This window comes from Mus pahari, chromosome 16 (assembly GCF_900095145.1).
Source record: "Mus pahari chromosome 16, PAHARI_EIJ_v1.1, whole genome shotgun sequence".
Lineage (NCBI taxonomy): Eukaryota > Metazoa > Chordata > Mammalia > Rodentia > Muridae > Mus > Mus pahari.
In genome coordinates this window covers 46,375,503-46,388,016 of record NC_034605.1, presented here as the reverse complement: position 1 = coordinate 46,388,016, position 12,514 = coordinate 46,375,503, and the positions used below count along the sequence as shown (strand labels likewise).

Here is a 12,514-nt window from a genome sequence, read left to right as displayed (position 1 = left end):
GGCGATGGGCCCCGGCCCGGCCGCAGGCGTCCCGGTCTCGGGCCTGGCGGCGGGTAGCAGCGCCGCTGCCCCTTTCCCGCACGGCGACTCGGCCCTCAACGAGCAGGAGAAGGAGCTGCAGAGGCGGCTGAAGCGCCTCTACCCGGCTGTGGATGAGCAGGAGACGCCGCTGCCCCGGTCCTGGAGCCCGAAGGACAAGTTCAGCTACATCGGCCTCTCGCAGAACAACCTGCGGGTGCACTACAAAGGTACAGGGCGCGGGGTCCCGCCGAGAGATCGGACGGTGCGGGGCGAGGCTCTGGGCGAGGGAAAGTGAGAGTGGGGTCCCAGGTGGGAAGGAGCTGGGATCCCTAGGCCCGGAGCTGGATGCTTTGAGGGAATCCGGGATGACCAGACACATCGCACTTTCTGATTTCCTGGAGATAAATCTATGGGCCGGAGTTGGGTTACATTGTTCTCCAGGTGGAGGGTCAGGCCAGCTCCTCTTACGCAGCAGGGCTGAGAGGCACGATTCTGAGGTACAGTTTCTAATTAAGGGAGAGCAGAGATCTACAGGAGGGGGAGGGAGGCGTGATCAGTGGAGGATTTGTCCCAAATTAGGCCAGAGATTGTCTAGGGGGACAAAAGGACAAGGGGCCCAAGTTGGCCATCATTGCACCTTACTGAAAGCAACTGGGAGGGTGGGAGGGGAACCTCAGGATTCCCTGTTTTCTTCGGGGAGCAGAACCTCTCCCCACCCCCACCTTAACTCCGGATTGGAAATGCCCCTTGTTTCCGGGTTGGTGTTACATGAAGTTTTGTTGAAAACAAGGGTTTTAAAACATACCAATTAGCATTTTCAAAAAACCAAACCTGACTTATATTTTGCACCTGCAGTTAACAAAGTTAAACCTCGTTAGGCTGCTTTCTTCCGTCCCCACTTTTTCCTAGGTTAAAACAAAGCTTTAAGCAAACCGGTTGTATAGAAGATTATAAATGGCAGTAGGGGTTTTTGAAATGTAGCTCAGATTAACGGCATATGTCAAGTTTAGCTGTGTGGAAGGGGTAGTAAAGAAAAATGCAGTGGCATCAGTTTGCACAGTTTTAGGCCCTAAATCTAAAGCAGAGGATTTTACGTTCTAAGCAGGCTCTTTTTGATTGGCTCTAAAGGAAGGGTCTTTGGCTCCTAGTGACTTGTTTGTAGAGGATATAAACAACCTTGCTGTAAGATTCTGAAAGAATTCAGAACAGGGTTTGCGAAAAATCTTGACAAATCGGCTACTATTTAATTAGAAATGTGCTGAATGATTTGGCTGTGAAGAATCTCCACAAAGATGGGCCTTGTTGAACATCCCTTTTTATTCTTGCCATAGATCCAAAGAAGTACTTATTATTTTGAACGTTATGTTCCTTGATGTAAGTGGCTGAAAATTTCAAAATACTGAAGTTTTTTTTCCTTCCTTTTAGTTAGGACATTTGTTGCTTTCCCCGTGGATTGTTACTTAATTTTGTTTTTAAATGTGTGTGAACAGTGAGTGCTATGTTATGAAGTGTTTACTTCTGTTTTGGCAGCCAGAATGCTTTTGTTAGATTTGACAAAACTTTATCATTTTAAATTTGTAGTTTATAGTAAATAAAAAGCTTGTAAAGGCAGAGACTCTGTGTGTGTGTGTGTGTGTGTGTGTGTGTGTGTGTGTAGGGGAGATTAGTGAACAAAGAATCCTAGCTTTCCTGAGTCCTAGCAGTCACTGGTGATACTAGGTATGTCACAAGAGCGGGCCTCAGCCTCTGCTGAGTGATGTGGGAGTTGAGCTGGATACTTGTACGGAATTTTCGCTTAAAACTCGTGATTATGGCTTACTTAGCCTTGTGATACACCTTGCTTAGCTGTGTTTACTTCTTTTATGTAAAATGAATCATCTGGGCCAGAGACAAATGCATGCTTGTGTGGTTGGGGCTTGAATATTAGGATACTGTTGTCGCAGTTACTCTCTCTGTTGGCCTTTTTAGTGCTCTGTGTTGTGTAACATTGAGATTCACTTTCTGGAAACCTCGCTGTTTCATAAACATAGAGCGTGAGTTCTGGAGGACAGATTTGTGGTGGTCATCCCTTTCCCCATTTTTCTCTCCTCTTTGTCTCCCTTTCCAGAATTACAAAGACTGTCTCTTTTCCAAGCCTTCATCTAGTCTTGTTATTTAAAGTCTGTGCTTTCTGTCAGTTGCTATTTTTCCTGTGTGTCTTTTGAGAGGACACCAGGTTCGTGGGGCAGCTTTGACTCAGCAGCAAAAGGAGGTGCTGTAGGTAGTGAATAGTAAAACTTAAAAAGCACATTTAAGAGGAGATGTTTTATGTAATGTATTCTTGTGCGCATTTCCTTAACGTGAAAAGTTACTATTTGCATTTTTCTGTGTTACAAAATTTTCCAAGAATTATGATCATTTCTTTCTTTTCCTCTGAACACATCCTGTGTTTAAAATGTTTTTTTCTAAATTGGGAATGCTGATTATCGAAGCAGCTTATCTTTAGTGATCTGAAGGCACCGTGTTAACATTGATAGATGGCTAGATAAAGTGCATTGAATTACAGAAGAGTCTCGGTGTCTATAGAACTGTGTATAGTGATCTTTCCTTTTTACACTGTGTATGTGTGTTCCTGTCTGTGTGGCATGGTGCAGGTGTGGAGCTCAGAGGACAACTTGTGGGAGTGGGTTTTCTCTTTCTTCCATGTGGGTCCTAGGTTCTAATCCAGGTCATCATCAGATTTGTTGGCACTTGGGGATAGCCCTCTTATTTTAAAAAATTGTCAGTATTTTTAAAGTGACAGGTTTAGATTTAATAATAACCTTATTTTTGATGAATATTAAAGAAACATTTAATTAATAATGACATTGGATTTGGTGAGCCTAATGTTTTAATACCCAATTTCATCATTCCCCCAACTCCCTCCCACTCCCAACCCCCCCCTCACTCACTATCAGGATGCTTTACAGAGACAAACAGATCCTACACAAGTAGGTGTGTTAAGTGGGAAGGTGTGTTGAACCTGAAGGTTAGATTTTTCAAGTCACAAGTTTGCTAGGATTGAAAATTAATTTTGAGGGGCTAAAGAGACAGCTCATCTGTTAAGAGCACTTGTTGAGCTTACAGAGGACTTGGGTTTAATTCCTAGCACTGACATGGTGGCTCACAGCCATCCATAACTACAGTTCCAGGGAATCTGATGCCCTCTTCTGACCTCTCTAGGCACTAGGAACACATACATGAATGTAGGGAGGACACTTCTACACACACAAAAAAAAAAATTAAATACATTTTTTAAAAATTTAAAGAAACCTAATTTTTGCTGTCACCAAATTTTATGATCTTTGTTTCATTCTTTCTCCATCTTTCCATTTGTGTAAGTTAATCTCTCATTTCTGGAAGACATTTGACATCAGGGGTATTTCTGAAACTAGGGGAAAAGGTGAACTGAAATTCAATAATACTCCAGAAAAGTTGGGCACTTTGATACTCCTGCCTTAAAATACTTAGGACAAATGTCAAAGAATTGAAACTTGGTGGACCAAGGAAGTGATGAAATGGGGAATTATACCTTTTAACTGAAGCATCTTTAACAATATCTTAATAAGTAGATATTGATTTTAGTGGGCTTGGTCAGGGGAGGTATGTATGCCTGAGTGCATGTGCCCTGGTGTTCAGAAAAGGGCACTGGATCCCCTGCAGGTGGAGTTACTAGCAGTTGTGACCCACTTGGCATAGGTGCTAAGAACCAAACTGTGGTCCTGGGAGAGCATTAAACTCTCTTCAACTGCTGAGCCATCTCCCCAAGTCCCAGCAGTTATTACTTTTTAACCCTTACTAAATACCATTACTGAACATTTTTGTAGTTTTACTATCTTTTTTATTTATGTGTGTGCATGCAGGCTTATGTGTGGTTGCATGTTATAGGCATGCACATGTGGAGGTCAGGGGACAACTTGAAAAGTTGGTTTTCTTTCTTGTTGGTCCAAGGGAATTGAAGTCATTAGCTGCACTCCTATTCAGTGAGCCATTCTTCTGGCTCACCTCAGGTCTGCAGGAGTATTTTAACAATCATTTGCTTACAGGGAGGAGGTCTGTTAAAGATTGCAAGGATGCTAAGACGATTGCTTAGTGGATAAAGTGGTTCCTATACAAGCATGAGGACAGGAGCTCTGATCACCACCACACATAGGAAAGCAGGTTGTATCAGTCTGTGCCTGAAACTCCAGGTTGTGTGGGTGTGTGATTGAGGCCAGGGGGTGGCTGGCCGGATGAACACAGGTGCATCTTGGGGATCTGTCAGCCAGATAACAGCCAGTTCCGGGTTCGGTGAGAGATCATAAAATAAGACTGAAGAGTGACTGAGGAAGACACCTCATTTCCTATGCACATTCGTGCACTCACACTCAAGCTATAAAGGGGCAATTTAAGAGAATGTTAAAAATCAGAGAATTTATACTGGGCATGGTGGTAAATATTTGTAATCTCAGGATATGTGGGAGGTAGAGGTGGACATTGTAGGCCAGCCTGGCCTTCAGAGTATGTATGATCTTGTATCAAAACAAGAAAAATCAAAGAAATTAAATGTGAACTGAGATCTCTTTGCTAAAATTTGATAAATTGGCTTTGATTATATTTAATAATTATACTCAGAAAAAAACCTAAGTAGCAATAATGAATATAGGGTAGAAAGTTCTGGTAAGTTTGAATGTATGCCTTGTTTTCTCAGCCCATTCTTTCACTTAATCCTTTTTGACATGTTTACTTGGTACTGGTTTCTGGCCTTAAAAATGATTAAAATACCATCTTTGACCTCCCAGAACTCAAGGACCATAAAATGGAATAGTAAGAAAAGTGTTAGAAGGGTACAGTGGACGATAGTGTCTAACTCCGGCCGACCCTGGAGAGGATTGCAGTACTTCTCACCTCCTTAACCTTTAATCCAGTTCCCCATGCTGTGGTGACTCCGGCCGTACAGTTATTTTAGTTGCTCCTTCATAACTGTCATTCTGCTACTGTTACCATTGTAATGTAAATACCTGTTTTCCCATGGTCTTAGGTGACCCCTGTGAAAGGGTAGTTTGGCCCACCAAAGGTTGAGAACCTACAGTTTCTTGGAGAAGTTAAGCTCAGTGGTCAAGCTTAAAAGATAAGAGTAAGGTGTGGGATTGGGTGAAGGAAGGAAGATCAAAAGCATGGGGGAGGCAGTCATTGTTCTAAGGGTTTGGATCTGGAAGCATGAAGGGAGGGACCTTAGTGAATGAACATTTATTAAGCTGAGACCTTATTCTGTAGGAGCTGGAGAATCGTCCAGAGATTTCAAATAGGAAGTGCCTGGCTCATTTTTATTTTTGTCAGACTACACAACTGGTTGAAAGATAGATTGGAAGGGGTAGAGAAAAGCAGATATATCTGTGAGATTTTGAAGGTAATACTGAGATATGAGGAATAATGAGAGAAATCAAGGATTGGGTTCCTAGCTCTATTGAGTTCTTGAGTCAAATAGATTTTGGAAGATGTTAGCACTGTATTTTAAAATCCCTGAAGATAAGTAAAAATGGGAACCTTTTGTTTCTGAGACAGATTGTCACTGTGTAGCCTAAGCTGGCCTGGAACTTGCTATGTAGACCAGGCTGGCCTTGAACTCAGAGATCCACTTGCCTCTCAGCCTTTTGAATGCTGAAATTAAAGATTTGTGCCCTCATGCCAAGCCTCAGAAATGTGAATCTTAATCTTCATTCTTCATGGAAACCAGGAGATTCGGGGAGTGGGGTGGGGGAGCCTTACAGAAGGAGCAGAGTAAGTGTTTTGGAATCAAGGTTCTTTACCTGATCTCAGCAGTGGAAATTCACAAGGCTGTGCCTGTTCTGTAGCTGAGACTCAGCTATAGTTGCAGATTTTGAGTCTTTCCCTATGGCTGGTTTATCTTCTCTGAAGTCCTGGGGGAAGGATGGTGTCTGCTGAGCTACTTCTCAGTTTATTGGCTAGAGCTTTTCTTGGGTCATTATTGTGTGCATGGTGATCTTCAGGTGGGGTGCTAGTTACTTTTCTCATCACTGTGACAAAAATAACTGACAGAAGCAATGGGGGGGGGGGTTGGTTTTCTTCTGTCCACTCTTGAGAGGGTCCCCAGTCTTCCATAGTGGGGAAGACATAGTGGGGTTCAGGGTGGCAGCTGGCAAGTTAGGCTGAAGGAGAGCTTCTCTGGCCTCCGACCCACTCCCAGCCACTCAGTGGGTTCCAGCTTAATGGATGCTTCCTCTTAAAGGTCCCACAGCCTTCCCAAATAGAGCTAACAGCAAGGGACCAATTTCAAACACATATACCTGTGAGGGAGAGTTCACAGCAAAACCATAACACCTGTGCTGATTTAGTTCAGAGTGAGGGTAGATATAAAATGCAGTACTGTGGGACCAACATAGTCTGAGCCCCACTTTCTTCATTAGGGGCAGTGTGAGGCACTGCCTTCTGGGAAAGGGTTGGGAAGATGGGTGTCTGTTAGAAGTTTTAGGACTCACCTTGGGGTGGTAGTTGAACTGAGAGTGTTTGAGTGTGTGGAGAGAGAAAACTCTGGCAGAGGCAGAACACTGCATCATGAAGAGCATGTGGGGGCCCAAGAAGACAAGGTTTTGTGGAGCATGAGTGGAAAGAAGAGTAGTGCCAAGGGAGCTGAGCCAAGGAGATGAGAGAGGAGGGAGAGGCTCCTGGTGCAGTGGTGTGTAGTTGATTAGGCCAGGAAAGTTTATCCTTGGTTTTGGACTGAGGCCATGGTAGCCTTAGGGAGAGGAGTTTGTATTCCATGATGGGAGCAAAACTCAAGTGTCAGGGATTAAAAGAATAAGTGGAAGGAGGGGTTCAAGTAGAGAGGATATGGAAAGAAATGTTTTCTATTTTTAATAATGGATAGTTGGTTCCATTTTAACTGAAGGCTAGATTCATCAAGGTAGATGCAAATCCCACATACTCAAGACTTCCCTTAAAATCCGAAAGCACTGTGACAACAGTTATGTCATTTCTAAGTCGATCTTAATTTAGTTTGTGGATAAAATTGAAATGATGTTAACATTGGTATGAGACTGGGATTTTAGTTCAGGTTATTCATTACCAACCTTAATGATAATACTGACAATGGCAATGGTTTATAACAGAGGCACAGCTTTGTGAGAAAGATGTGTTTATTGTGGGGACATCATAAAGCTTGAGGTGAAATTAAAGCAAGCTTGAGGGCTGGTGGGTCAAGGCCAGTGGTTGTGTTTCAGAGCACAGGTGATTGGTCTGAGAGAGGAGAGTTCCTTCTCTCCCTCTTAAAGTAGTGGAAGACATAGATTGGTGTGGACACAGACCACTTTGGGGTAGCAGAGTGGAGAGCTGACTATGACCACATCTAATGGCCTCCATTTTTCCTCACAAAATGAACTTAAAAGCTTGCTGCCAATGAAGAATATGTGGGGGAGCCTTTTAGAATAATTGAAACAGGTTGACTAAAGATATCTAGGTAGCCCTGGGAAAGGGCAGGTGATGTTCACAGTGTCATCATTTGCTGCATTGTTAGACTTTTCAGCAGAGGCTGAGGTCTGGGGCCATAGCAGGGAAGGGGACTGAGCCTAAGGAAAGGCCATGGCCCTGGCTTTGCTTGTATGGGTGGTGGAAGGATAGGCGCATGAAGGGCATTTGAGGCCTTGTCAGAGATTCTCGTGTAAGCTTGTCCTCGAAGAAGGGAAAACTCCCAAGGAAAGATTTAGAGAGTTAGATAAAGTTTAAAGCAGGAAGACAGCAGGCATGCATGCTCCTGTGCCACAAATGCATTGCTGAGAAAACTCTGTTTTCCACACAGCTGTGTGTTAAAAATAACAACTCTGGAAGCCTGGAGCTGGGGTAGTTACTTAAGAGTGGAACGTTTTAACACTGCAGCAGGGCACTGCAGTTATCACAGTCCTAATGGTCTACAAGCCTACTTCAGTCTCCACTGGCATTTGTGCCAGTATTGCATGTGGCTGACTGCAGCCTTAGATCCTGCTTCCTGCTTCAAGGTGTAAGTGCTTGACCTGGTTAATTGAAATGAAAAGCCTTTTTTAAAAAAAGGAACTACACGTGCATTGGAATGGCTAAACTGTAATGATAGCCTGACGGTGTGTCAGTTGCTGCTGAGGATATCTAACAACAGGAGCTCACATTATTGTTAGTGGGGATACAAAATGATGGAGCCACTTTGGAAATGGTTTGGCAGTTTCTGACAAAGCCAAATATATTTTTACCTTACTCCCCAGCAGCTGAATCACCAAGTAGGCTCTTACTTAAACCTCACAGAAACTTGCATCTGAACTAATCCTGTCCCTCCAAGTTTGGCTTTGGAGACAAGACTGTAACTGAGCTACACCTCTGTCCTGCATCAGTATCTGCAGCAGATTTACTTATGGTCTTTACAAAGTGGTAGCAACCAAGATACCGCTCAGTAATTGGTGATGGGATCAAGAGACTTAAGTTTGATTTCATGGGATATTATCAGTGACTAATGAAATGAGTCATCAGGTCAAGCAGACGTATCAATTTGAACTACATACTCCTAAGAAGGCAACCTATCTAAAAGGACTTAGTACTAAGGGCAAAACTGTGGAGACAATGAAAAAAGGTGGCCATTCAAGAAATGGTATCAAATAGATTAAGCATGGAGGGTATTTTTAGGACAGTGAGAATATCTTGTTTGGTACTGTAGTCGTGGATACATGGTACTGTGACTTAGGCAAACCATATAATATGAAGACCCATAATGAACACAAATCATTTTAGGAGACAGGCAAAAATTCCAGGGTAGAATGAAGAATGTGATTTACTTTGTATTAGAGTTTCAGTGCATTCTGGATAAATGGTTTACCACTGTGCTGTATCCTTAGCCTGTTTTAATTTCTGTTTTGAGACAGGGTCTATATAAGTTGTCTAAGTAGTCATTGATTTTTGCATAAGTTGTCCAAGTAGTCATTGATTTTTGCAAGCCTCTTCCTTCAGCACCCTAAGTAGCCAGGGCGACAGGTCAACACACCAGGCCCAGTTTGACAAAATAGTCTAGGTTCTTTCCACCCCCTTTTATTCTCCTTCCCCATCTTCCTTCTCCACCGCTCACTTCTCTCCTGTTCTTTCTGATAGGGCAGTGGTTCTTAACTTGTGGATTGCAACCCCTTTGTGGGGGGGAGGTGTCGAATAACCCTTTCACAGGGATTGCATGTTAGATATCCTGCCTTATAATTTTGTTTTGTTTGTTTTGTTTTCGAGACAGGGTTTCTCTGTATAGCCTCTGTCCTGGAACTCACTCTGTAGACCAGGCTGGCCTTGAACTCAGAAATCTGCCTTCCTCTGCCTCCCAAGTGCTGGGATTAAAGGCGTGCACCACCACCACCTGGCTCCTGCCTTATAATTTATAACTAGCACAATTAGAGTTATAAAGTAGCAATGAAATGATTTTATGGTTTGGGGTCACCACCACATGAACAAAGCATACTAAAGGGTCACAACAATGGGAAGGTTGAGAACTACTGTGATAGGGTCCAATATAGCCCAGGCAGGCTGAAAACAACTTTGAACTCAGGATTCTCTGCCTCTGCCTCTGCCTCTGCCTCCTGAATGCTGCGATTGAAGATGTAAAGCACTCTACCCAGCTTGATAAAATAATCTTAACTGGATAACACATGTTTGAAATAACCTTAGGGAAGAGGGGAAAGTGTTGACTTCGGTAACTTTAGAAACTAATGGAGTCTAGGTAAGAGCAAAGCAAACTCAAACTGTATTCTGAACTTTAGTTGATAAAAGGCTATCTTGAGGGATTGTGGGCTAATTTTCTCATACTTTTAGCTTCTCATACTGTTGTACATGTGTGCTGGAAATGAGATGGGTGAAATTGTGCTCATAGAGGAAACCTTACTAACTAGCACCTCCAACTTGTGACCCTTGCTGTATTGCCCTGATGGCGATGGTTTAACATAGTGGCATGCTTAGTGGTTCCTGAAATGCTGTGCACCACAGGGATATTCTTCTGTAAGAATCCCAGCTCTTTCTCTTCAAGGCCTTTGTTGTATATTGCTAAGCTTCTAAAAATTTATCAGTTATTGAGAAAATTGATATATAGTAAGTGGCATATTATGCTAGCACCATGCCCATATTTAATGCAAGTGAACTAATTTGTATTTAAGGATTATATTTTGTTGTAGCAGAAGAGGCCTGGTTAGTATTTAGTATTTCTGAGATGGAATAGTTGCAGGTAGGTGCCAGAGTCTAGAATGTAGGCCTGGGAAGGTGTGCTTTAATTTGGAGTAGAAAGCCTATGATAATCACAAGTAAGTACTAGCATGCTAGTGTCATATAAGAGAGACATATGCTGCTGGAAGAATATCTAAAAATGAGGTAAGACCAAGTCAGAAGTTAGCCAGTGTTAGAGACAGATAAGCTTGAGCCAAGGTCTAAAGTGTAAATGTCACTTTTATGTCCTCAGATGAAGGTTGAGATGGGAGCCTTACCCAAACTGTGTGCATACACAGTTCGGGCCGAGGCCAGAACATTTCTTTCTCTGTTCTAATTATTCCTAGGCTTAGGCCTTGAAGCTTCTAGCCTCTGTACAGTCTGATCTTTCAAGATGACTGATTCAATCTGCCTTCTCTAGGCTTCTGACTGAATTGCTCTGCTTGGTCTCATATTAATTTTGCTTTGCAATATGTTCTAATCTTCTGGCTTATTATTCTCTGGCTCATTATGTCTTTACCTGTGTCTACCTTGTTCTCTCTGCAACCTGCCTCTGTAAAACTGTCTGCATAAAACTGCCCCCCCTTCCATTTTTCCCTGCACTGCTCTTAAGTAGCCTCTTTCCTGTGTTATTTTTGTGAGATATCCTATCTCTGACTCATTCTGTCAAATCTTTCTCTGATTTGTCACTTTGTCTGCCCTTCAATTAGGCATCACCTTAAAACATGGCTGCTTCCTTCTGCAAACTAACCTTACCTTCATTGTTAGGGAAGTCTGTATTGTAAGGGTGTGTCTGTATTCCAGCCAGATCATACTGTAATCTATGATAAGTATGGCCAGATCACATAGGCCTACACGGTCTTTGGATGTGATCCCTTGCCAGAGCAGCCATGTTGCTGGATTGAAGTTCCTCTAGAGTAAAGTGTGGGGAGGACCTGAGCAACCTAAGGAAGGACAGCTTTCCAGTCACAGGAGCAGCACACTACACTGTGACTAGAGCAGGGGCTGACATGACTGAACAGAAGAGGAAAGGGAGCATCCAGAAGACAGGCCAGCAAGGTTTGCAGCAGTGTGTCTCGCAGTGTGTCTCTAGGGTAGTGGGGAGGCTTCGGCGGGAATGTTTCTGTGATAGCTTCTAAGGGAGTGTGTGAGAAGGCAGACTTACTCTTTCCAGAAAGGTATTAACTGGCTGGCTGGCTGTTGAAGAGTAGATAGAAGTGGGCTTTATTCAACTTTTCCCCTTTCGGTTAAATGGAATCAACAGATTGTTGAATACAGTCTATCAAGAGCTAGTCTTGCTAACTTTAGAGTTTTAAAGTAATGTAGTTTAAAGTAATTTTCTTGTAGAGTTATATAAACATCTAATTAGCATTGAGGGCTTTGCAGTTATAGTGGCACTTGAGAGGCAGAGGCAGGCGGCTCTCTAGTGTGAGGTTAACATTATATATATATATATATATATATATATATATATATAGTGAGATCCAGGACAGCCACAGTTACATAGTGAGATCCTGTCTGAAAAAGATTTAAAATTGGGAATCGGCATGAAGGCTCAGTAGGTAAAAGCACTTGCTATGAAACCTGAAGACCAGACTTAGATCCCTAGAACCTACACAAAAGTGGAAGGAAAGAATGACTATAAAGTTGTTCTCTGATACATGACGCATCCCCCCATTTCCCAACATTAAAAAAAAAAAAGATTTAAAGTGAGATTCATGAAGAAAGAGTGTGGATATCTGTGATCCTGTTTGGATGTCACCCCCCAGTAGGGATTGAATTTAGGGCCTTCTTGCCTGTGTTAGGAGCCCACTGTATCCTTAGCCTCCTTTTACATTTTATTTTGAGATAGGATCTCACCAACTAATCCAGGTTGAACTTGGATTCAGTTTCTAAGCTAAGCAGACAATGAATTTCCATCCTCCTGCCTCAGTGAGATGACAAACCTGCACTTCTGGGCATGACTCCTCTCTTCTCTCCTTTTTCTTAAAACTACAGGTTTTAAAATAATAATCTTGTATCTGATGAGCAAAGTTAGAGACAGGCTCAGTGTATCTGATCTTACTAGCTTTGTCTAAGAGATAGCACTAATTTTTTTCAGAGTTGTATTTTTGTTGTTGTCTTAGTCAGGGTTTCTATTCCTGCACAAACATCATGACCAGGAAGCAAGTTGGGGAGGAAAGGGTTTATTCAGCTTACATGTCCATACTGCTGTTCATCACCAAGGAAATCAGGACTGGAACTCAAGCAGGCCAGGAAGCAGGAACTGATGCAGAGGCCATGGAGG

General features: G+C 42.7%; 1 protein-coding gene across 1 annotated transcript in view; it reads left to right on the top strand.

Moving 5' to 3' along the window:
* The window catches only part of Ranbp9 (RAN binding protein 9), a 74,557-nt gene that overhangs the window by 449 nt on the left and 61,594 nt on the right, over positions 1 to 12,514 (top strand). The window contains exon 2 of the mRNA XM_021215456.2: positions 1 to 248. This exon is cut by the window's left edge and continues 21 nt beyond it. Coding sequence (XP_021071115.1) covers positions 1 to 248 — 248 coding nt within the window. The remainder of the gene's footprint in view (positions 249 to 12,514) is intronic.